This window comes from Syzygium oleosum, unplaced genomic scaffold (assembly GCF_021117445.2).
Source record: "Syzygium oleosum isolate NSW1041296 unplaced genomic scaffold, Sole_v2.1 Sole_v2.15, whole genome shotgun sequence".
In the NCBI taxonomy this organism is placed as follows: domain Eukaryota; kingdom Viridiplantae; phylum Streptophyta; class Magnoliopsida; order Myrtales; family Myrtaceae; genus Syzygium; species Syzygium oleosum.
Genome location: NW_026607499.1, coordinates 8,514,322 through 8,539,688, shown reverse-complemented (window position 1 = coordinate 8,539,688; position 25,367 = coordinate 8,514,322). Strand labels below are relative to the sequence as shown.

General features: G+C 38.9%; 2 protein-coding genes across 10 annotated transcripts; one reads left to right on the top strand and one right to left on the bottom strand.

Annotated features, from left to right (window-relative positions):
* Positions 1–2,871: 2,871 nt before the first annotated feature.
* LOC115675517 (cyclin-dependent kinase F-4) lies at positions 2,872–11,661 on the top strand. 6 transcript variants are annotated; one of them, XM_030598226.2, is made up of 19 exons: positions 2,872–3,019; positions 5,057–5,312; positions 5,383–5,433; positions 5,532–6,096; positions 6,177–6,255; positions 6,346–6,414; positions 6,499–6,588; positions 6,681–6,819; positions 8,001–8,103; positions 8,216–8,268; positions 8,372–8,438; positions 8,662–8,770; positions 8,855–8,920; positions 9,084–9,152; positions 9,263–9,326; positions 9,435–9,545; positions 10,412–10,443; positions 10,906–10,984; positions 11,302–11,661. In XM_030598226.2, the coding sequence occupies exons 4-19, from the start codon at positions 6,089–6,091 to the stop codon at positions 11,514–11,516; spliced, it is 1,353 nt and encodes a 450-aa protein (XP_030454086.2). In that variant the 5' UTR covers positions 2,872–3,019; positions 5,057–5,312; positions 5,383–5,433; positions 5,532–6,088; the 3' UTR covers positions 11,517–11,661. The 6 variants fall into 6 exon arrangements, with proteins under 6 accessions (XP_030454086.2, XP_056174278.1, XP_056174277.1 ...); XM_056318303.1 differs by having other exon boundaries at positions 9,435–9,557; XM_056318302.1 differs by having other exon boundaries at positions 6,346–6,588; positions 10,909–10,984.
* A 2,520-nt stretch (positions 11,662–14,181) lies between these two features.
* On the bottom strand, positions 14,182–19,176 carry LOC115675516 (probable methyltransferase PMT21). 4 transcript variants are annotated; one of them, XM_030598222.2, is made up of 8 exons: positions 18,951–19,176; positions 17,193–17,500; positions 16,962–17,110; positions 16,669–16,864; positions 16,236–16,446; positions 15,324–16,002; positions 15,152–15,229; positions 14,182–14,855 (listed from the first exon to the last, which is right to left on the bottom strand). In XM_030598222.2, the coding sequence occupies exons 2-8, from the start codon at positions 17,475–17,477 to the stop codon at positions 14,633–14,635; spliced, it is 1,821 nt and encodes a 606-aa protein (XP_030454082.2). In that variant the 5' UTR covers positions 17,478–17,500; positions 18,951–19,176; the 3' UTR covers positions 14,182–14,632. The 4 variants fall into 4 exon arrangements, with proteins under 4 accessions (XP_030454082.2, XP_056174379.1, XP_056174381.1 ...); XM_056318404.1 differs by lacking the exon at positions 18,951–19,176 and adding an exon at positions 18,579–18,911; XM_056318406.1 differs by lacking the exon at positions 18,951–19,176 and adding an exon at positions 18,139–18,480.
* Positions 19,177–25,367: the final 6,191 nt, after the last annotated feature.

Sequence of the window (25,367 nt, the reverse complement as noted above, 5' to 3'; positions counted from 1 at the left end):
TGATCAATAAGGAATAACACGACATTGAAACCGAGATCAATCCCACGTCAACTCAAGCACGATATATAACTGGGATCGATCCAGGGGTTGGCTAGTTAATTATTACAGTGTGATATCCCACAACCTGCACAATTCGTACCTTCAAAGGATATATATCATCATTTAGATGGCGACACAACAACAATTGGAAATTCGCCCTTTCTAGCAATTATTTGGTTGGTTGCCTAAAACACTATAGTTGGAAAAAGCCTTCCGAAAATAAAAATCTCATTTATATGCGTCCCTATCTATATATGTTTATTTTATTATTCGTATATTTTGTCCCGAATTCGAGTTCGAACTGCAACATCATACATATCATATATCATCACAGTCTATCCAATTTGAACTTAATAAGTGAATTTCTCAACACCAAAATACACATAGTATAGAATAAATACCGAAAAAAAGAAAAGGAGCTTTTGTAGAGAGTAAACAGGTTCTGTAAACAATTGGCTGCGACATGGACACAAACCATTTTAGACCAATAATGTAGGGTGCGTTTGTTTTACGAAAAGTAAATGATTTAAAAAACACTTTCTAAAAAATAATCGCTTGTATTGTTTAAAAAAAATGAACGGATGGACAAATTTTCATTGTCCATGAAAATGTTTAGACATAAATTGTTATCGATAATGAAGACATTATTCATTAACTAATTATTTCAATGATACCAGCGATCATCTTAAGGAAAATGTGCTCAAAATCATACATTATTCGCGAAACAAATAGAGTCGTAGTTTTAATCGAAAAAGCTATAAAATCACAAATTATACTCATTATGACATATTGACCCTAAACTTGTATCTATGGTACACATTTACTCTCCTCCGTCAAGGTAATGTTAGATGATTTTTCAGCTACAACAGCGTCGTTTTATTTCACTAAAGTTATGTTAGCACCGTTTGCTTTATGACATTCACAGGAGCAGATTTTTAATAGAACTTTGACCACTAGTAGAATCACGAGTTGTTTTAAAACATAACTTTGACCGAAGCTAAATGTGTCATACAATCACAAATTTGAGTTTTTATGTCATAAGAAAAAGTTTATGATAGTATCGTATTGGATATCAATTAGGGTTTTTGGTGGTTTTTGCCCCGATTTTAATAGGCGACGTACAAGCACAACACATCATAGCATTTGATTCAAAAGTAACTCTAGATGGTCTGTATTATTGCGGTCAATGATTTGTGGGTGGTGGGGTGGGGGGGCGCAACCATCATCGAAGCGTACGAAGAATCGGTGAAAGAGGACGGGTGGCCCGGATTTGGTACGCAAGCAGGCATTACAAATTAGGTCATGGGCCTCCATACTAGCTGCCAAGTGGCCACGTGATGGATGGACCCACCCTCGGCCCCACCATCGGCTCACGACCGCCCGTTATCACCATCATCAAAGTGTAAACCATACATTGCCAGGTTAATAAATCACCGCCCCACTCGATTTCATTTTACCCCATTTGAGGTTAATACAAGTCTATAAATTTGATTTATTACGTGGCATGTGTTGAATTGTAACCGATAATGTTATCAAATAGACATATTCAATTCGAGCCTAGAAGAGGCTGCCCCCATTGAGGCCATATCGTAAATAAATATTTTCTATGGATTTTTTCGAGTATATATCGTGCGAATTGAAGGAGGCATTGATTTTTCTCGGCTATTTTTATTGTTCTTTTTGCGAATCCCAAGATTCACGAGTCTCTCCCTCTCTCTTTGCCTTTAAATCTACCCTTTTTATGTTATCTAATTTTTAAGATCCAACGATTTATAAAAATGACTTACAAAAAAAGCTACACATTTCACCCTCTAATTTTCCGTATTTGCCCTTTTAAAATGGTTTTGCGCTCCGAATTTCCAAGTCTAGTCTTTTCAAACCTTGTAATTCAAATGGCGTGTCATTTGAGAACTAAAATGGCGGAATTTAGATTTCATTTATTTCGCGAAAAATAAATAATTTGTAGCCTTAATTGCATACAAATATGAATAAATGAGAAATATTTTAACAGTACACGAAATTGTTTAAATATAAATTACCGTCGATAATGAAAACATGTTTGATTAACTAATTATTTATAGCATACAAGCGATCATTTTTTGTAATATACTTTCTAAATCATTTATTTCCCACGAAACAAATAGATTCATAAAGAGAAATCGAGCGCCGCTTCGCTTACATATCGCAATCAAGCCACTTTGCTTCTCTCTTTAAGAAAATACAGAATTCACCTATCAAAACTCAACTACAAAAAGCGATTTTCCCTGAAGCTCCATCGCCACCGGCACCGGTTGCGAACGGTGGAATTGAAAGAAAAACGGTTCTTGTTTCCATATGGTTCCTGAAGCATTTATTGAACGCCATCGATATATTTCTATTTTCAAGGTATTGATTATACATACGATTGCAGTCTTACCGTGAACGGTCATTTTGAGGATACTTGTTAACGGAATCCTTTAAGCGTACGTTAGAGTAATAATCCACGCAACAATCTAATCTAATCTAATCTAATCTAATCTAATCATTCCTTTCTTTCGGTCCGACGGTATCGGGCCAACGGAATCGATGGACGGATGATATCTTGCCTTTTACTTTAGGCACCGGCACGGGGCATCAAAATCCCAACTCCCACGTTTACTGCTTTTCATTTGTTGTGAGGGGGGAGAATAAATGCCCCCAGGAAAATAATGAAGGCATCATATGGGGTTCCGTTCCGTCCCTCCACCGGTCCCGCCACCAGTACCCCGAAAAAAAAAAAACAAAAAAAAAAGGGGAGAAATCAAAATGGGGTAATAAAGGCTATATAAACGCACGCGCACCAGCGAAGCGACCCCCTCTCGTGTTCGCTTCTCGCACGCAGGCCAGATCGGACGGCGACCGGATTGCCCTCTCGAAACATTGCTCGAGCGACGGGGAAGGAAGCATCTCTCGTCTCTTTTCCCGTCCTCGGCGACGGTCATTCATGCCGTTTGGCTCTCAGGTCTCCCTCTCCATCTCTCTCTATCTCTATCTCTATCTCTGTCTGTCTATACGGGCGATCGCAGCTCGTGGAGTTTGTCGCGTTCACGCGTCGATGTGGAAATGTGTGTGTGTGGCTGGAGGATGGATCGCCGGATCTCCGTGCCTTTTGAGGTCTGCTTCCGGCGATTGAGCGCCTTTCCTTGTTAGATCCGGCGAGATCTCGGATCGGATCCGAGGATATTTGTTTTCGTTCGTGCGGGATTGGTGTTTGGGGGAAGGCCTGCTGCGGTCTAGGGTTCCGTTTGTTGGCGATTGATGCGACGGGATTTTCGCTCCGGTCGAGCTATTGGGTGGAGGTCTGATTTGGTGGCTTGCTAATTGCTTAAGAGGAATTTGGCGGTTAAGATCGATGGCTTTGCCTGTAATGCCCCTGGGAAATTTTCTAATCCTGAAGGTTTTGATGTGAAGTGAATCGGTTCACATCCTTTGGGTTTTGGATGTGGGCCAATGGTTAATGCTCTGCCCGATTTCTTTAGTTTGGTGCCGTCGCCGTGCTTTGTGGGCTTTGTAAATGCATAATTCGAATCACCTGCGTTTGCTTTTGGTTTGCATCTGTTTGCATGTCACTCCATTTTTTTTTATTCTTTTCCTCCCTTTTAAGTGATTATTAAGGGTAAATCAGTTCAAAGTCGAGCTTGACTCGCCGAATGCCCGAGCGACTTTGCGTTGCTTGGGTATCGAAACAGTTCAAGTTTTAGTTTCATGCAATCGCGATTGACTGATTTGCGAGCGTGTGATCGGAACAACTTAATATTTTGTTCCATTGCACCTTGACAGCTCGAGCTTCAGCTGGAGTTTCAGTTGAGCCCAATCCAACACAAGATTGTGTACTAACAAGTTACGAATCTCTTTTTTGAGAATACCAAATTGACCCTACAACTTGACCCTACACTCTCGTTGCTGTAAATAGTTGTCCTTAATTCTTATTTCATCTAAGAAAAGTTTCTTTCGTCCATTTTCTTTGGTTTTCTATACAAGTTGAGCACTCCTCTCGCATTTTCTTCATTTCCAAATTTTATCTCTCCCAAGCAACAAAAGAGAAAGTAGCGATCTCTACCTTCAATTTCATTATCCTCAAATTCAATCCCCCATTTTCCGTTCCACCTCAAAATTGTCTCCGAACATATCGTTAGTTCCTAATGGTTTTGTATGTGCTGATAATACCATTTTCTTTAACGATCAAAGAAAACTAGCAGAGGTTTTCTAGTGATGATTCCGAATAGTTTCTTTAAGCTGTGATATTTGGTATTGATTCGTAGCATTTGGAATTGGATCGCATTTGTGTACATCTTTTTGTTGATATTAACACAACATGTTTCCGCGTGGTGCTTAACCGAAGTTATCTCTTTTATGTATATTTTCATCTTTTTTGTGCTTAGAATAGTGGGTCATTGTTGTAGATCAGCTCGGAATATCTTGACTCATAAAAGTAGCAAAAGTGGCAAGCGAGTTTTTCTCTGTTTGCCGTCAGGGATGCTGCAACCTTTTATTGCTGCTTCCATTTTAAGTAAAAGCACTTGACTTTCTCGAATCACAAAATAATGCATGTACGTGTGCACGTTTGCACATGCATACCCACCGGTGCAAACACATTACACAAACTTTTGCTTCAGAATCGGATGGCGACTTGTTTAAGAAATCATGGGACCTGGCAATTGATAGGATGCCAATTTCTAGTGTTGTTTATGATCTCTGTTTCTCTTTTTGTCCTTATTTAACATATTGTGACCCCATAAAAAGAAACTTGTTAATATGCTTAAGAAATGATGATCTTGTTTCGTCATTTTTGGGTCAATATTTGGGCACATACTTAAAAAATGGCAGTAGCATCAGTTTGTTTAAGCTAGTCTTTGATGAGAATCACCTTCTCAAAATGTATATGTTAGTACTTGTTTGCATATTGTCTTATTGCCACAGATCATGCAACCTAGCTTGATTTAACAATATGTGTCCTACTTCTTTGGTTCAAGGTCTAACATTGTAATCTTTGTGTCAGTTTACACTCAATAGGATTTGAAAACAGTGTTCATTTCATAAGATATGGAGCAGCTGCGGTTTTGGTTGAATCGCCCAAAGTGTTGGATTCTCTCTTTCCAGGAAATGCTTGATTGGCGGTTTTTTGTACTTGGAGATTTTCTTCTGGTATCCTTTGTGAATTGCACATAGTTGTCAGCTTTTTGGATGAATAGTAGAAGAGGAATAATGCGAGGTTTTTATAGCGTAGGAGGCGGATCATCAGTGCATTGTACCAGGTAAGGGGCGCTTCCTTCTTTTCCATTGTGCTGACTGAAAATATTCTCTAACCAACTTTGATTTGGACAGTGCATTTCCATTTCAGCTTCATGTGAAAATTTCTGAGAGAAGTCATGATAGGTGAACGACATGACACTTCTGTATACTAAATATTAATTCTATATCCTCGTAGAATTCTGTGCTCATTTTGCATTTGCAACACCATTTCTTCTTTACAGGGCTGAATCCAGCACCTAAAATCTATATCTTCTTGGGAGCAACGTTTCTGGAAGTTGGTGTATTGGAACAGAAGATAGTCCTATAGAGTGCAGGATGGTTTGTTTGACCAGATACTTGTCATTGAACATCTGCAAAGGGGTTGTGTGGATGAGATAGCTCTCGCTGTGGTTGAGCTCTTGGATACTACTTCCAGATGCAGTATCCCTCAATTGAGAGGCAATCCTTTTAGTTGGGTGTCATCGGTTCAGCATGTTCGAAGGTGTCTGTCCTTTTCTGCCATTGCATTGTCACGGGTATCAAGCATTTCAGCTCAATAATTAATAAAGCTGGGAAATCTGTCTGACAGAGTACTTCAGGTGGCACAATTGTGGCTTGTGCCTTCCAGTACGAATGGTGGATTCAGCTAGATGAGCAACAGTGTTTATCTGTAGTATATAGAGTTAATCAAGTGTCATCTGCTTGTAATTGTTATACTTCCTGGGAAGTTCGTTTAATTTTTGCGTTCTGGAATAAAGAAAGAGCCTTAATCTATTTCGGTTGCTTCGCATCTGGAAGAATGGAGAGGTAATTTCATTCTTCACGCACTTCATTTTTGACATGCTTGTATGTGTGGATTGTTTATGATGTGTTTTCGGTTGCTGTAGGTACAAATTAATAAAAGAAGTTGGTGATGGAACATTTGGAAGTGTTTGGCGAGCTATAAATAAGCTGTCTGGTGAAGTTGTAAGTGTGTTTATAATGTATTTTTTGATAGCAGACGTAGTTTGGAGATCTGCTATCTAATCAGTATAGCACGCCATTTCCTTTATGCAGGTTGCAGTGAAGAAAATGAAGAAGAAATATTATTCATGGGAGGAGTGCATAAACTTGAGAGAAGTGAAGGTGTTACAGCATAGTACTTGTCTTTTGACCCACTCATCCAACACTTCTATGCCGTTATTAATTGGAATATCTTTTTTATGGCAGTCATTGAGGAAGTTGAACCATCCAAACATCGTGAAGCTTAAGGAAGTCATCCGGGAAAATGATATCTTATATTTCGTGTTTGAGTACATGGTACATTTTTGTGTTTCTTCTCATTGAGTGAGTGCTTGTCCTACTTTAGGCATAATTGCGAGATAATTGCTGACTAATTCTTCCTGCTTCAGGAGTTCAACTTATACCAGCTCATGAAAGACAGAGAAATATTTTTTTCTGAAACAGAAATCCGAAATTGGTGCTTTCAAGTATTTCAAGGTCTTGCATACATGCATCGGCGCGGGTACTTTCACCGTGACCTTAAACCAGGTAATTTTTTCAAATCTTGAGTTAAGAACATAAATTTAATGTTTGATTCAGTATCAGCTTTATGATGATTAGAGAAAGCCCATGGTTTATGGCCAAACGAGGGAAGGTGGCTAATTCTAGTTTGAGAAATTAAATTATTCTAGTTTTAGATATTTAATTACTGATTCCCTGAACCTCTCTTTGTAGTTGTCATTCTATTCATACCTTTCTTTGAGTCGAATCGTCCTGAATCCCTGGTATTTTAGTATTGTAGATAGATGTAGTTGCCTTCTCATCAGCATATATTCAATACATGCCCTGTGTTCTGACTTCAGGAGATGCTCTCTAGATCTTCTGTCGAATTGTTAGCTTGATGATTCTGTGCTATCGCTCAGTAGCTAGGCAAGTTGTTCTTTTTTCCTTTTAAGGGAAAAACTCTTTAATGTGGCTTTGTTGGGTGGCAATAATTCATATGTAACTCACAAGGATTTGGGGCGGAGACACTAAATCACGCTGAGGAAAACTAAACAAGTATAGACCAGCATAATCTTGGCAAGCTGGACTTTTATGTCGGAAGAAATTTTCTTATGTCTATATAGTTTAACATAAAGCAGTACACCAGCCTTTCCCAGAAACTATGCAATGTATTGAAAATCTCCCTCAACCCTTAACCATCCCTAAACGTTCTACATCAGCTTTAGAACTAGTTGCTGAACCATGAGCAACTACTTGCTAGTACCTAGGGAGTTACCTTTTCAATCTAGTTTGGAATCATCTGCTTTTCTTTCATATATAGTTCTTTGCCTTATTGCTTTTCTTTCGTTTATAGTTCTTTTCCTATTTTGTAGATTATTTTTTATAGCTGTTAGTAGCATGACACTAAAAGTTGGTTTCCTACTTTGTCTACCAAGTCTATGATACAGTTTCTTGAGATTTGGGCTTACATCTAAAATATAGCCCCTCCCATTCCCTCCCAACCCCTTCTGCAAGAGATGCTTGCTAAATTACCTTTGTATGTTCTGTTGTATCTCCAGCACATGTACAAGTCTAGTGCATCTATCATTATGACCTGCAATGGGGTTTATTTTATGGAGTTGCAGATGTCTGGTCCATAACATAGTTTTTTCCTGCTATCTTATCTTTCGGTATCCCTAAGCTTTTAAGTCTCTCTCTCTCTCTCTCTCTCTCTCTCTCTCTTGCAGAAAACTTGTTAGTTACGAAAGAAACAATTAAAATAGCTGATTTTGGCCTTGCTCGTGAAGTAAATTCACGGCCACCATACACTGAATATGTCTCAACACGCTGGTGAGTGATATGAACTCTCTTATTATAATTCAAATTATTTCAGCAATTATCAGCATTCTTTTTGTAATCTGCTGTGTTGTCTTTACCCGAAAATTAATAAAATGAAAAACAGGTATCGAGCTCCCGAAGTCTTGCTTCAGTCATTTGCATATGGTCCTAAAGTTGGTGAGTGTGTAATGGCGATGAACTGTCTACTTAGATTATTTAAAGACACGTTCTTATGAGTAATAATTATTGGCGAACTTTTCTTTTTGCTTTGCTTGTGTAGATATGTGGGCGATGGGTGCCATCATGGCTGAAATGTTCAACCTGCGTCCACTTTTTCCAGGCAGCAGGTATGTGTCCTTGTGTAGGTCTTTCTTCTTAAAACTCTATGCAATTGGATTTATTCTGGTCTGAAAATTTTCTGCTTCCTTCATTACGATGTATATGGAGCCCATTTATACATAGTTCATACTAGTATGCTTTGTAGCTTTCTCAACTGCTCTCTTTTAGATTCTGCTCGCTAGTTGGTATCGAGTGCAGAAGTAATTGACACTTCACCTGTGATGCTTTCAGTGAAGCAGATGAGATATACAAAATATGCAGTGTATTAGGTAGTCCTACCCGAGACTCTTGGACAGAAGGTCTTCATCTTGCAAAGGCCATTAATTATCAGTTCCCCCAGGTAATAAGTTTTTAGATTACTGCTTCCTTTTATAATCATATTCTCTTGTGTGCATTTATGAGGTGGATTAGTTTTGTGATGCAGTTTTCTGGTGTTGATCTTTCTATGGTGATACCACCTGCAAGTGAACATGCTATTAGTCTTATAAAGGTAAGCAAATTGTAAACTACGGAAATGCATTATGGCTTTAAATAGCTGAAGTTGGCTGGTTTATCCTTCGGTGTGTATTTTATGAAGAGAATACAGTTTGCAGCCTTACTGGTCACTGATCTAGTTTGCTATTCGCTTTAACATGCTTTTGTTTCATTGACAGTCACTTTGTTCATGGGATCCCTGCAAGAGGCCAACAGCAGCTGAAGCATTGCAGCATCCTTTCTTTCAGGTGACAGTTGTTTTTTTCCTTTTTTTCCTTCAAAAAAATCAGATAATGTGCATTAATTTCAATCTTTGAACTTATGGCTTCTTTGTTATGTGTACTTGTATTTGTACCAGAGTTGCTTTTATGTTCCACCATCTCTTCGTGTGAGAGCAGCTGTTCCGAGGACACCTCCTTCAGGTTTTCTTTATTTTGTCTAAAATATCATTTTACTGGACATGATAGGAAAGTTCTCTTTGGATATCTCTTTTGTCACCGTACATGAGTTATTTACTTGTATGGGCACAGTTGGAGCTAGAGCACCTTTGCAGCAGCAAAATACTAGAAGAACAGCTGTTGTAGCCAATTCAAAGCTCTCTGGCAACCTTTCATCACCAAAACAACAGCCTGTGATCAGAGGTCGCATAACTTGTCAGTTATATTTAGCCCTCTTGACTGGAATGTTATGATGAGATAGAGTATAGCAACTGCAGTTCACCTGCATATGATATTATGTGTTGATTCAGGCTCAGAAGAGAACAGTGTGTTAATGCTATGATTTTCAAATATATGAAGCTTAAAGAAATTGCATTTTTGCCACCTAAGATTGTTATTGTTTCTTTGCCCATCTTTGTGGTTTTCTAGTTTCACGGCCCTATGATAAGTTTTTATGCAGGAGATTAGGGTAAAAACTAGAACTCATACAAGATCTCTCAATGACATTCAAATGTTAGAGGGAAACTTTTCCTATTTTTGTAGTCGAAATGGAGTTCTGTGAGGTAGGTACTGAACAATGGGATTTATTGACACAACATGAACTTGAAACAAATTTAAAGCTGCAATTGGCCTTCCGTATATTTGTTCCACTAGGTAGTAGTGCCTCAAGGGGGTTCTAGTGCATTTGGTATGTAAAGTTAAATCTCATAGCTGTTCGTGCATAGCTTGATGCTTGGCATTGTCAGTGAATTGTTCGAATGGTAGGACTTGGTAATATCCTTGTGCTTCAATTATCAGCCGTGTTGATGTAAGACTCTTGTTCAAGTCATGTAAAACTCCTTTTACATGCTGGCAGTTTCATCTATTTTTTCCTTTCCATCCGTGTAGTTGTTTATTATCTTACCATAAAAGAGGGACAAAAAGTTGATTTCTAGGAGGCTTGTTCTCTGAATTTTTGCTCGTAACGGTTTTGAATAAACAATCTTTCATGTAGATGAATATGCACTTCTGTTTTAGTTTAGATCTGATACAGTATATATTATCTGATTTCATTGCCTTTGTTATTGCAGGTGTTGAAAGGAAGTTAAACATGGGCAGTGAGGTGCGAGTCTGTTACCTGTGTTTTAATTTTTATGTAGAATCAATCAAGCTAAAGGCGGTGTCCCTGGTTGAGAGTTCCTGAAGTGGAAAGGCAGTCTTATGAGATGATAAATGCTTTGGCTCTCTCTTATTAAGTTTTACCTGTGGGGTTTATTCATGGGTTCTGCACGGCCTTTTTTAGTCTACGTGTGTACAGACAACCTTAAAGAGACCACTAAGACTTGCTTCATTTAGCTAGGCCTGATCACTGAAAAATGTAAAGAAGAAGTAGCTCTTGTTCATTCGTTATATTTAAGTTAATTTTGAACCATGTTCTCTCTCTCTCTCTCTCTCTCTCCCCCCTTTTGTAACATAAGATACACGTAGATAATTACGATATTAAAAAAGACATTGTCCCAAGAATATTGGTCAGTCAGATTCATTTGTACTTAAATCTGAGCATCTTTTATTTTTTTTTGTTTAGAAGGATGCAAATCACAACAAGTCATCAAGTACCTTCATCAAACAGCAAAAATATCGACCACCAGGGAAGAACAGCCCTTGTAAGTATTTTTCTTGGTGCCCTTTCCTTCTTTGGTTCTTTCGCTTATCATGCATTTTTCAGAGGCAAACTTGATTTCTTTTGCTTGGTATTTTTCATTTGCTAGTCCAGTAAGGAGTGAGCATGAGTTTTATCAATATAGGCGGACATGCTATTGAGAATGCACGGTGTTGTATGTCCAATAATCACCGATAAACTAATAAATGCTGATGTTTTCTTTGACATGCTGTCTATGATGACATGGATGTGAGGTTGCCTTGCCATAAACGGGTGTTTTTTTTTTTGAGTCTTGACTTTGGATGCCGCTTGAAATGTCAGCCTCTATAAACAAGGGTGGAACAGCAAGTGCAGTTGTGGGTGCAGCACAAAAGATGGCAAACATGTCTCTCAGTTCCCGAAAGGATGGTGCCATACCGCGTGTGCCGCACCCTATGAAGGCCGGAGGATGGCGTGGTGAGCCTGGCGATATGTTTCGCAGGAAGCCAAACGAGATTCCACCTGGGCGTGCCTTTTCGCGGAAGGTCACAGGATAAGATGGTTAGCTCTTTTTAGGGTGTTCAACAGTGGATGGTATCCAAATAAAGTAAAGATGTTTCGCTGGTTGTGCTCTGTGAGTTTGATGATTTGACCAAATGCTTCTTCGGTTATATAATATATGAATTGACTGCGCTTGCTTTATGTTGGCATGTTCTCTCGCCTGGCCGGGTATCTTAACCACCAGTGTTTATTGTCGAGTTTCCATTGTGTTTCTAACAACGAGGGGGTGATAAGCTGTTCATATCTATGTTAACTTAATTCCATTATGTACCGATGCGACGATAAGGGGTGATCTCTGGGGATGTGGTTAGGGTTTTTGATTGATTCCAGGTGATTCGATTTTCACTGGCTATTAACACGTGGCTTCTACATGTACAAGCTTCTAAAGTGAATTATGCTTATTGCTTTTTGGGAACAATTAATTTTAGTACATGGCTGTCACGAAACTAAGTCCCTATATTATTTTTAACAAAAACTTAATTGCTTTTATCACATTTTTATCCACAATGTGGCCGACTATTAATCAGTGATTCCTATATTTACGAGTGTGCCCAATTATAGTCGCATCCCATTGAGATTAATTGCACTTATTCAATTAATGGCATCTATGGCAACCCCATTTTAACGTCATGGACGTATCAAGGGCTAGTTATGGAAAATCGTTGAAAGTATTTGAATAATTTAAACCATAACTTTAACCCACCATCTAAAAGGCGAAATATTATAGCAGTGACCGGGAATTCTTCCTATTCATCTCAACCCTTGAATTTCAAGTGGCTTTTAAACAAATTTCCCCAATTTTTCTGATAAAACCGTCGATATTAACTATAGAGACTTGGACATGTACTTATATTGTATTAACTAATTGAAAGTCTATCGCTGCAGCCATTCTCAGATTCGCCATCCTTGTATTTCAATGCATATTTCTTTAATCCATCAAGGAATGTGATGTTTCCGTCGCTAATTTTCGTTTGCCACAACCCAAAGGCATAGTATAACGCGTCGATTTGCCCATAATGTTATTAGCAACAGAGATTAGTAGTCTCCTATAATCAACTTTGATGCGAGATAGGGGACAAAAATCCCAAAATAGAGGAACTAGACATGGCCTTGATATACCTTCCACTTCCAATTTGGGTTTTTAGCAGACAAGATGAGAATGACAGTACTAAAGATGGTGGTATCTGGGTTAAAATGGATACTAAGTTGGAGCTTCTTATTGAAGCCTCAAATTCTATGTTATGAATCATTGAAAGTCAAAAACGATGTACACAGTGCTGGGAAGTTTTCTGGCATGCAACATCATCATTCCAAAACTTTCACCTGTCTCCTCATACAAACTATGATGAAGCCAATCAATACTCCCATCCTTTAACCATTAATTTCTAAAGCTGGTACATGAGAAAGAAAAGGCATTACACAAAGATATTTCGATAATTGAGAAGAGCTAATACCGAAGATTAGTCTCTTCTGTACCCATTCACTTAGAAGACGATTGGCATGAAGCGCATGACCTAATGTAACACACATTCCAGAGGCTCAAAAAACATCCTCATCTGCCATTCTGTTTTTTTTTTTGAAACCTCGTTACAATCACAGCGAGAGATCAAACCATACTGTCCGCACATGATGTTTGCCTTTTGCCTTTCATCTGATGAGTGCTTCACTTTTTTGGGGCAGATACGACCGAGTGCTTCTCTTATCCCACTGTCTCAGCATTGACCAGGGGCATATACCGGTCAATCTCAAAATATTAAGACCGCCCCTCATTACTTTTTTTTTGTTTTTATTAATCTTATAAGTTTCTTTTGTTAGTTATTTGAGTATATCTTTCCTTGATTGCATTTGGCGTTGTTATCTAATATTAGTTCTTGTCATTGCAATCCACGGTCAACATAAATCATCTTCTTCAATATCTCACATTCCATTTAATTAAAATTTCAATTCATCCACGTTATTTGTTGCTGTAATTTTTATAAATTTACTACCAAGTACTAACTTTCTCTTATTATTCATTGTGAATCAATATTAAAAAATGAAAAAAATCTATGCAATGTTGAAAGTCAGTTCTTTAACATCTTAAGTGGATTAACTAGGTGAATACGGCTATTCATAGGTTAGATTAAATATGAAAGTTTTTTAGTAAATGGGTCGGGTCGGGCACAAGTCACTAAATTTGTATAGCATATAAATGGGTCAATATGGGTTGGACTGTTTTCGACCTGACCTACCCCATTTGACAGCCCTAGTTCGAGGATAGAGCGAATACCCTACCACCTTGGGACCTGCTTCCTCTATTTTATATATGCACTAGCAGGCAATAAGTGAGTGGATTGAGTTAGGTTTGAACGGAATTGTAATTGGGTCGACCCATTAGTCAACCCTTAACTAAAAGATATTCATCATACTTCCTTTTCTAATTTTACTTATCCTCACATCCCATGTATCTAAAATAGTGTATCAAAGGATGGTAAAGAGGAAAGAGGAAGAGGAAGAATATTAAGTTATGTAAAGATGGGGTACAATATCTCAAGGATATACAAACTGAGACACTCCTCATCCAAACAAAAGGGAGAAAAAAGGGGGCAGAAGATCAACTAGCCAGGAGATGTATTACAATAAAGAAGAGCATAACAAAATAGACAACATAAACATAATTCATGAAGGAATATAAAATTTTATGACTGATTGTACTTGAAAACATACAGGCTATATAAGGTTGAATTTCTCAACCTTTACACATGTTTATACTATCCTCCGATTGCGGACGGAAATTTATTCACCGGCGAATCAAAAGATGGGAAAATAAAAAGGGAGCAAAATTAGCAAGACAAAAAACACAAGCCGAAATTCCTCTTAAATATATTTCCCATAGTAAAGGGCCAACTATAGATTAACAAAATCACAATATTGATTTGTTGACTATTTATTGGACTTTAAAATTTGACTGTTAAGGGTTCTTCACCGGTGAGAAGAATAATCTAAATCTCTGTGTACTGTATACTGTGTATGGCATTGATTCATATCCTCAACACTTCAACCTTGTGAGAACGCTCAGGCCCTCCTAATTGAAGTATTGCCAATTTGCTTCCAATCAAACTTCATGATACCTTCACCTTGAATTGGAGTCAGATGAATACCAGAGTTTCTTTTGGCATATTAGTAGTTTCTCTTTCTCGACTCCATATTCGGTGTCTTCTTTGCGGCAACTCCATCTCATTCCCTTTGCTAGTGTCGCAATACCATCCACAAAGTAGCTGGATTCCCGAATGATCGCATAACCGTCTGGACGCAGGATCCGATCCATCTCCAGAAGCACATACTTCATCTCACATCTGCAAAAGTATGGGGTGTAAGCGCATAAAAGATAAACAGTGCTCATCAGCTCTCTGCATAGCTTTGGCAGGAAGAGATATGTCATGTCGAGTTAAATGTTTGACAGATTCTCAAGACTGTGAAATGACAAGATCCTACAGATCATTTGTTCATCATATTTCGCAGACCATTTTGAAATGCTGATAGATTAAATTGTTGTAGTTATAGCTGATCAGCCTGGTTAAGCGATGAACAACAAAATTTATTAATTTCAGAAAGAGAAGAGATCAAGAAAAAATCTCCAAGGAGGGCGGACCTGTGGCTTTCTGCAGTAAAAAGACCATCAAGGTGAAGAAGATCATAGGTTCGAGGGTATGTCGAAAAGGCCTCACACCTGTCATATAAAACACAAAACCGATTCATGTTAGACAGCTAATATGCGATTTTTAAGTATGGGTTGCAAAGAATGTCTCAGCTTCAGAACATACCAGTCGTGGTAAGCTCCAATAAGCCCTCGATCATAAACCACAGCAAGCGTGTTCGCCGAATATGATGAGACCACATTCATGACCCACAATGGATAATCAATCAGAGCAGCAGCAAAACCTCCATAGGCAGCATTCATGTCCATGACATTTCTTATCTTGTCAGTGCCAATAGCCGGAAGCAACTTCTTGTAATGCTTCATCCGCACCTTCCATTTACTATCATCATGTTTAAAATCACTACTACTGCTCGCGCCATGAACGTCTGAAACACGTTCCGGTGCAACCCCCAACCTGTCAGGCCATTTAGGTAACGATCCCAGAGCTGACTTCTTTAGCTTCAGGTTCGGGACCACGACACAAGTTCGAAGTGGAGTGTACCAAGCCGCATCCGGCTCGAGGCTATCATCACATTTTGGTGGGTATGCATCAGGATCGGCAAGCTTATCATAGCAAGTGTTGTCGGAAGATTTCTGCCACACAGCAATGTCGTCCTTTTTGCTGTACAATTTGAAGCACATCGAAGACAGCAAATCCTGCAACTTCTCATAATCTGATTTCTGCTCTTCCACTGTCGTGTTCCATCCTCTCCACCTGTTTTCATAGTTGACAGGTGGACCGGACAGGACCCAGAATCCTCCAGGACGTAGTATTCGGTGCACTTCTAGGATGTAAATTCCACCTGGAAGTTCTCATGATGGTCAGCAATGCGGCAACAATGAACACATTAAGTTAAAGGATGTTTGGCATCTGGATATGAAGTTTTTAAGCTTGCAGTCCAAAGTTGAGTTTAGCGATGTAAGCTAGCAATTGCGCTTCCTAACAATTCCACTAATTCTGTGGCCAAGGCTCAACAAAAGGGGAAGTACTCTCAAGCAATACAATCCGAAATACAATCTTGGATATGGAGTTTACCGAATTCTGTCCATGGAATAAGGCATCTCGAGCAATGAGCCATATCAAATGAGTTTGAAGGGAAAGGAAGACGTTGAGTAGATATGATGCCAAGTATAGCTGGAATTCCACGTTCCAACGCAAACTGGACTTGAGCTTCGTGATTATCTCTTGGCGCAAGAGAAACGGTAAGAATACCACGATCTAACAGATCGCCTCCCCAGCTTGCAACCTAGAAAGCACAACCACAAATATTAAGCTAAACAGAACGAGAATAGAAGTCTACCATTTGTGTAATCAAGGACACAATCTCTGAGGAACCACAATTTAGGTAACATTTCTCCTATGGTGCAGAATTGAATGATTATTGTACCGAAATAGTCAATAAGAGACTAATGATCCACCAATAAACAACTTATTCCACATTGAAACAAGAAAAACAGTGCAGACTTACCCCACACCCAGTATCTATGGCAGTTCGGATGGTCCCGTCTGTCATTTCGGGGATCAGATCTTGCATCAAGTCAACGTACGCGCTGACACCCCTCGGGAACATAGTACCGCCACCAGGAAAAAAGAACTTGTCCCCTTGTTTCCTTAACCAGTTCTGGTTGGATTTTTGCTTGTTGATCCAGTCATATGGTACATTTCTTCAGCCATATTGAAAGAGAAAAAAATTAGACAATATAGATTCACATGTCAACCAATTATTTCCTTCCCAAAGCATGGAATCGAAAATCAAAGTACCTGTACCAACACTGATCTCTGCTCTTCGGCCATCTGATGGGTGGCTTGTAACCATCTGGTGGTGGAACCAAACACTCCTTCCTTTCAAAAATTGGAGGGCAGTGGCGTTCCATGAAAGTAAGGCGATGAGTGCCGTACTTCTTCCACCTCTGCAATATATATCATAAGCTATCAATTTGACGAGAAGACAATGCGACAAAATATCACCATGATGCAAAGACTAATTGATACCCTTGGATCGGTGCATGGAGTATAATCTTGGTAGTCACTGCTGCATTCAGGGAACGAAACAGATTTAATCTGTAGAGGGGAAGCTGTTGATTCCTTAGGAGATGAGACTGATTTCGCAACATCTTGGACTTCAACAGACTCGAATCTGTCCTTCCAAGAGCAAAAAATTCCCCCTAAATAAAAGGAAATACCACATAGCACGACGAGCAAAATCGTCAAGGGAACGACCCTGGCCTTCTTATCCGATTGCGTCCATGGTTTCCCATCCTTATCCTTGTACTTCATGGCCACAGATGTCTAAAAATTACCTGCACAGATGCAGCATTACTTGCATGTCAAGGTAGGTCTTTATACAAATAGAATCTCAATTCCAATGCTTCATCCCAAACTACACTAAATGGATACTTTATGAGACAAGGTGAGCACTTTCTTCTATATAAGCTGGGACTTAAATCCCAAGTACAAGCTTCTGGCCAAATAGATCCAGTTTCTTATCCAAATGTTCTTGTTTGAAACTGAATACAGCTTCCGACCCCCCCCCCCCCCCCCCACCCACAAAAAAAAAAAAAACTGAATACAGCTGGCCTTAATTAGTATTATCGAAATTTCATTTTCGATAACTTATCATCAGAAAACTAGATATTAAACAGTACAAGAACTAGTTTAAGCTTCTAAAAATTGCAGTGCAGGATTGGAAGCCCACAATTTTACTGGCAGACATTCCCGACACTGCACAATCACTATCCAATGTACAAAAGTAATAAGTGGGCAGCATTTAGCCAGAGAAAAGAACATCAAGAAATCGGAGAAAACGCGCATTTCACTGCAGATCTTACAGTTAACATCATCGATCCCTCAACACGCCGTACAAAGAAAGAAGTAGAAAAGACTCTGCTCACAGGATCTGAGAGCACCTAACAAGAGATGTTACTTTCCATGTCAGTACCTTTATGTTCCTATCAACCTTTTTCTTTTGGCTGTCTTTCCACACGAATCGTGAAAAGCAAAAGAGAGATGAATATGGAAATTCGCTGTGCAATTCAATCATTGCTTGAAATTCAAGAAAAGTTTGATGCCAACATGCAAATCCGATGGTCTTTGTCGACCAAGCAGTTCATTATCTCCCTGAACATCAGCGGCTAAATGGCCTAATGAAAGCCCACCAATCACGGCAAAAAAAAGCAATAGATAGCCAAAAAAAGGCACATAATTCCAAGCCATCCCCATCAAGCACACCGTGGAATTCAGCAAAGGCTTTAGCAGGAACACGAGAAATTAGCGGAGAGAACTACAAATGAACATAAAGGAAAGAAAAAAACAAACGGAATCACAAAAATTCAATCCAATCGGAGAACCAAATGCGACGCAATCCAATGCCCGCTGTACCAAGAAGCTAATTCTGGCTATTCGCGAATTCCACAATGTCTCCCCAGTTTGCTAAAACTTGCAGGGACGATGCGTTCCGACGATGTTGAACAACGTACTAACTCATTGGGCAATCTCAATCCTGCTGGCTCATTGGATCAGATCTGACAGTCAACCCACTTGGCGAATGTGATTGCGAGGGACACGGAAACCGATGAAGTGTCGATGAGAAGGACCAGAAAAGGGGTATCACGTAACGGCAAACGTCGGGCACGACGCAGGAAGTACGGCGGAAAAAAAAGAGTGCAGAACAGAACAGAACAGAACAGAACAAGACGATGAAGAAGTCGGACAAATGAGAAAGAGAGAGGCAGAGAGAGAATGAAAGGGTACCTCCCACAGAGTCCTCTTCACCTCTCGGTGCCTGCAAATTCTTCTCAAGATCTCGCAACAGACGGTGGGGGAGAGAGAAGAAGAAGAAGAAGAAGAAGAAGAAGACGAAGGAGAAGGAGAGCTAAGAAGAAAGACGAAGGACGTGTGCATGGAAATGCAATGGGAACGGAACTGATCTCTATCTCTCTCTCTCTCTATCTATCACTCACTATCTCTATCTCGTCGACCATAGCTAAAAAGCTTTAATAAATAAGCTCCACCTCGCATGCATCTTTGCTTAGCTGTCTCTCTTCTGCAAAAGGGAAGGAGGGTGGTGGTGGTGGTATTAGTTTCTCTTCGTCTTTCTTCTCTGTAAAATTCAGGATCTGACCCACCTCCTCCCCCCCCACGAGACCGCACCCCACATCAATTTCCACCGCCGACACCGGTTCGCGTTTGACATTTGTCTCTTCCCAGCCAATCCGCGGCCGCCACGTCAGACTGTCGAATTATTGTTGTCGACGAATTGGAGAGGGTCGATTTTCGGGGGGGGGAAAAAAGTATGCGATGCGTCGTTTTCTTTTGTATAACCGCCGTAGAAAATTCGTTTCTGTAAAGAGAGAAAAAAAAAATCTTTCTCTTTAACCTTACGTCCCTTTACTTATTTTTTTTAGGGTGACCACAAAAAGAAAAGTTAGGCACGAAAATTTATTTGCTCGAAATTCTTATTAGGTCCGCTATTGACGAGGAAACTACTAATCTTTTGAAACCAAGAAATCAATGTGTGATGATGAAGTTTTGTGCCGATAATAACGTAGCTTCGTCCTGCTTATCCATTGGCATCTTACAATGCGAATAAACACGCTGTTATAATGCAACTAAAATTGTTATTGACCAAGATTATAAGCACTAAAAGATCTCTTGTGCTATATGTGGTTTGATAGAGTCGAAGCGAATGAAATGGTCATAATTCTCATTCCGATTGTTTTGGGGGGTACTTTAGGACTTGAAATCTCCAATTCCAATGGAACGAGAATTCCTTCTAGTTTTGGAATTGTCATTCGAGAGATCACAGCCCGGGGATTCTACTCCCACCCACTTACTTATTAATAGTGAATCAATATAATGATTAATGATAATTATAATTAGAGATATCATTAGGTATTTCTTTATGAATTTTGATAGTAACAAAATTTTATAAATAATGCATTATAAACTATATCTAAATAGTCATCTTTATAATTACTTATAAATTATTGCTATTGATAAAATGAGTGATATGTCAAATATTAAATAGTTAAGAAAAAACGACACACATGGTCCATAAATTTTGATCAATTGTGCAATGTTATCTTTGAACTTTTAATTTGTTCAATGTGGTCCGTGAATTTTGATCCAATTTTCAATGAGATCCCTAAACTTTTAAACATTTTCATATTGTTTGGGGACCACATAGCACAAATTAAAAGTTCATGGATGACATTGCACATTGGACAAAAGCTCATGGACCATTTGTTCTATTATCCCAACAGTTAATAACTGTGACTTATACTTAAGAACATTGATTACCACACTATTCAATTGTAGGTGGTAATTATTTATTTTCATTGAGGTTAATAATATTCTAATCGGCCAATTATATGATTAATAGTAAATCGTTCGAATTATATTCAATAAATGTTCTATTGTCTTTGCTATTGATGCAAGTACAATCTACATTAAACTTTTTCTATTAGAAAGTTGTCATTCAGTTTCATTCCCACAACATATATATCATAAGAATTCTCATTCCGTTCCATTTCCACGGTTCTTCAAACAAACATATTGGTTAATCATTCCATTCATTTTCCTTTCCGTTCCCTGATTCCATTCGATTCCGCCGTACCGACCACAATAGCAATGTTGCTACACTGTCCCGATTAGTTTTATCATCATTTCATCCCTCGGAACTTGTAGACACATAAGAGGCATCCTTCCATAGTCTACTAGTTTGGGACATCGTTTATGCCTGTCATTGTTTTAAATGTGTATTTTTTTACGCGGTGTCTTAAATGAAGTTGTGAACTTGTGATGCTTAACTACCAATTTTCAAATAACTCAAGGTTTGATTCTATTTTACGTGCTTATGATGGATATCTTCTCTTGATGATTAAGTTGGTAGTCGTCTAGCCTACTACTCAATGTAAAATGTTTTGAATTATTAATTACCCATAGCACGACAGAAATGGTCTAGTCAAAATTGTAAATTTTTTTTTGACTTGGTTGCTCGATGAGCATCCGAGGAGTAGTGGTTATAATGTGACATTAATTATGGATGTTCTCCATACCAACCTGTCTTACTATAGTCCTTAGTTGTTACGGACTGAGAGCTCCTTTTAATTTCTATATTGAAATCTCATGATCACTGCCTAAGGCTGGTTGATGCAAGCTCTTATTTCCTAGGACTGATGACATGAATTGATGATAGATCGGGCATGAAGTGAAAGCAAAGCAATGATCAAAGAATCCCGCCGACAAAGGGATTGCGCATTAAACGGGGTCGCACCATAATGGCATTCTAATCGATTTTAAAAAAAAAACAATTTAAATAGAGTCATTAATTCAATGGATTATGAATCCCATCTTCTCTGATTCAATGGATTATACTTTACCCCACGTAACGTGGGTTTTATCATAAAAACAAACGGGCGATAACAATTATTGATCATACAAACTCTTCTTCCGTCGCTAACAAGCTTATAGTAGGCAAAGTATTTGGAGATATGACGTCATTAATCGATCAGTGACCATTAAAATACTATAGTATTTATTAGGGATGAGCGGTTCTAAATTTCGTCCAAATCTTATTTGGAACTTGGACCCTATCTGTCGGAACAGGTTCTCTAATTTTTGGAAGCAAGAACCTATTCTGCATACCTAAGAACTTGAAACCTACCTTGTCATAAATTCCAAGGTTTACCCAAATTTCATATGTACTTTTAATTGAACAATTGTTGTGAATTATCACATCTAATGAAGTTTGAGGTTCTAGAAACCTACCCATAAACCTGGAATTGTCTGGTTTTCAGATTTTTGATTCTACGCTGAAACCATTCTCCTTAGTATTTGTCGCATTACACAGCCAAAGATGAAAGTGGCGGGTGGGCATGCCACTAATCACGAAGCTGACTTTGTGTTTCCTTTCCAACATTTTATATAATTGCTTCGTGGGAAAAGCCATTGGGAGGAACTATGAAACAACATGCACCGTCTTTGTCTCCCATTAAATTATTAATGTCTCCGGTCGTCACCTATAATTATTGAATTCAGGGAAAATCCTCCTCACCGACATATGCCTGTTTTTGACTCTTCCTTTTTCCCAAATGAAAACGATGAATTTCGACCGGCGAGATCCCTTTTCCTTTTTATTATTTTATATGTAAAACATTTAATTATCCACGTACTCGCCTTTTAGAAATTTCAAAGGCGAAAATAATGTTTCCTTGGGTCAATTTTACCATTTGCAAATTCTAGATGGACCGAAAAAAGTGGGCGCCTGCCGTTGAATTTGATGGAGTCGAGCCGACAAGAGAGAACGACATGTCTTTGTGTACAAATTAGTCCCGAAATTGCGAATATTAGAGAACGACATGTCTTTGGCTAATCACCATTCATTCGCTTTAAATTTTATTTTTATTTTTTGGGTAGGTTGGTACGATTTTTTTGGTAGAATTTTTATGCCGGCAATCGCTGCTCTGAATGAGCTTTTATTTTCCTTTTGCAAAACATAAAATTAATTACATCTTAATTTGCATCCCAGTAGTGAAGCAATTTCCATTCTAGCCCCAACAATTTGTTTCCATAAGTTTGTTGATGCGGATTATGTGTGGTTGGGAACTATCGATTATCTCCGATTGGGAGTTGAGATATGACGTGAAGCCAAAGAGAGGGGAGCGAGAGATAGCTTAACTTGGAAGTCTCGAAAAGAGGGTTTTAAAAATGATGACTAATTTGCGTAGAGTTGATTGAGAGTTAGCGGGAAAAATTACCAAAAAAATTCTAAATTTATCGTATTTATTTTAATTCAGTTCTGTATATTTTAATTTGGTCGATTTTATCTTAAACCTTTTTTGATAATTTGTCAATATAGTCCATCTGGCCAATTTTGATTGGAAATCGCTGACGTAAACGCGGGCACTAACGTGGATAATTTTTAATAATATATTTTTTTATATTTTTATTTTCTTCTTCGTTTTTTTTTTCATTCTTTCTCCTACGTGGTCACCAGTACCTGAGGCTCAACGACCGGTGAGGGCGCCCTCGTTGGCCTCTAACAAGGCTCACTTCACAAGATTCCAATGAGGTTAAGCCTCACCCTAAGCTGGCAAGGTCCCCCTTGCCAAATCCCGACGAGTCTAGCGAGGGCGACCCTTGCCAGGTCGTCATCACCAGCAAAGGAAGAAGGAAAAAAAATAACATCAGGGTCGATCGTCCTAGTCCATGCCATGTACTTAGGACGTCTGACATCCACGTTAGCGATTTCCGACCAAAGTTGACAGGATGAATTGCATTGGTAAATTTTCAAAATGTTTAGGACTAAATTGATCAAATTAAAATGTTTATGACTGAATTGATATAAATACAATATGTTTACGATTTTTTTTGGTGATTTTCCCTAGAGTTAGAGAGCTTGGCAAAGACCATATTAGACTTTGACTCCAATATGGTACAAAACGCTGCAAACCTTCCAAAATACTTAAATATCGATATGTACAGTCGCGCATAATTTCTCTTTCGATTTTTGAAACATAAGTTAAAAGCGAGAAAAGATCCCCGCTAAACGGGGGTCGGGGGCATATTAAAGCAGACGCCGATAGAACATATCCGAACGCGAACTTTCAAATTTCCCGAAAAGAATAGATAACTCAAACTTTAATTACATGACATTTCTGGGAAAGAATTCGCACGCACTTGAAAAAGCTGACCAATTTCATTTCCTTTCGTATCTTTCAAGTGTCGCTTTAGGCGAGCAATGAATTAATGGGTGGCATTTCTTCCCTTAAATTCACTCAATTCCGCAAAAAGCTCGGCTCAGAAAAATGCATTACAAAAAAGCCGGGGGCACGGACCGACAGATTCGCAATTATGGATCGTGCAACAGCGACCGAGGTCGATATTTCGTTGAAATGGGCATCTAATCACGACCCAAAAAACTAAAGGACTCACATGGGGGAAATGTACCCAAAGAAAGCGAAGGGGCCAAAAGTGGGGGGCAGGAGGGGGTCCAGATCTAACGCGTCATGTGCTTTGCAATTTTGCATTACGGGAAGTCACGTAAAAGGATCGATTGTCGCAGAAGAAGGCTAAAGAAACAGAGAGAGAGAGAGAGAGAGAGAACATGCATGCGGGGTCCTGAAAAAACAGAGAAAGCCCAACATGGCCCTGTACCCTTCAATAATTGAATCTGCTGCTTGACTGTGACCTTTTGCCTTATTCTTGCATTCTGAGATGGAAGGAGGCGGTTAATAGACATGCGGCCTCAATGGTAAAGGGATTTAGGACGATTGAATAGGAGAGTACTGAATCTGGAGTTTGATTTTCGTGAGCACCATACACATATGTACATAGAAAAGAAGAGTGAGGTGCCCCCGAAAAAAAAAGGGAATGCTAAGAGATAATGAATCATATGATTCGTACAAGGGGGAATATATGTATGGGTTTTATAGTTGATCATGTTACCGGACATTATTCTGACAGCGTTCGAAGGAAATTTACGGACCGTTCACCGGGCATGTCGTTTTTTTTTTGTGTGCTCGAGAGTCGGGTGTGTAATTCAAAAAGAAAAATAGAGTCGGCTTTGTAAGACCGGTTGTGAGATAAGGGCTTGATTGCACGATTTTCATTTTAAGGTTTAGAACTCGGTTGTTTGATGGGGTCAATCCTTTAGGACTTCTAATTATTGTTAGAGATAATTAGAGATTTCATTTGATTATTCTGTTGATTCTACGTATCTCTCAAAATTGCGCGTATATCTCCGTCTGATTGTGCATATCTTGATTGATACATATCATGAAGTCATATTATAGAGCCTATAAATAGACCGATGTACTCTTTATTAAATAAATCAAGAAATATATTAAAATTCCCAATTTTCTGCTATACATTTAACTTGGCATCGTGGCGTGGTGTCTAAGGGCAGCGAGTCTAATGGTGGTGGTGTCGGCTTCTTGAAATGAGAAATGAAAAGTCGAGAATCGGAGGCATTTGAGCTGAACAGCGTGCGCCCTTTGCGGTACAGTAACTTAAAAAACGCGGCCGATACGGCTCGCATGGCTACAGCAAGCTAAGCCAGGCTTTGTTGAGCGAAAGTTACTGTGCGCGGCGTTGAACATTATCTCCGTGGAAATGATGCTTTGCCGAAGTCGTAACACAACCACCATGGTGCTTACTCAAACCGGA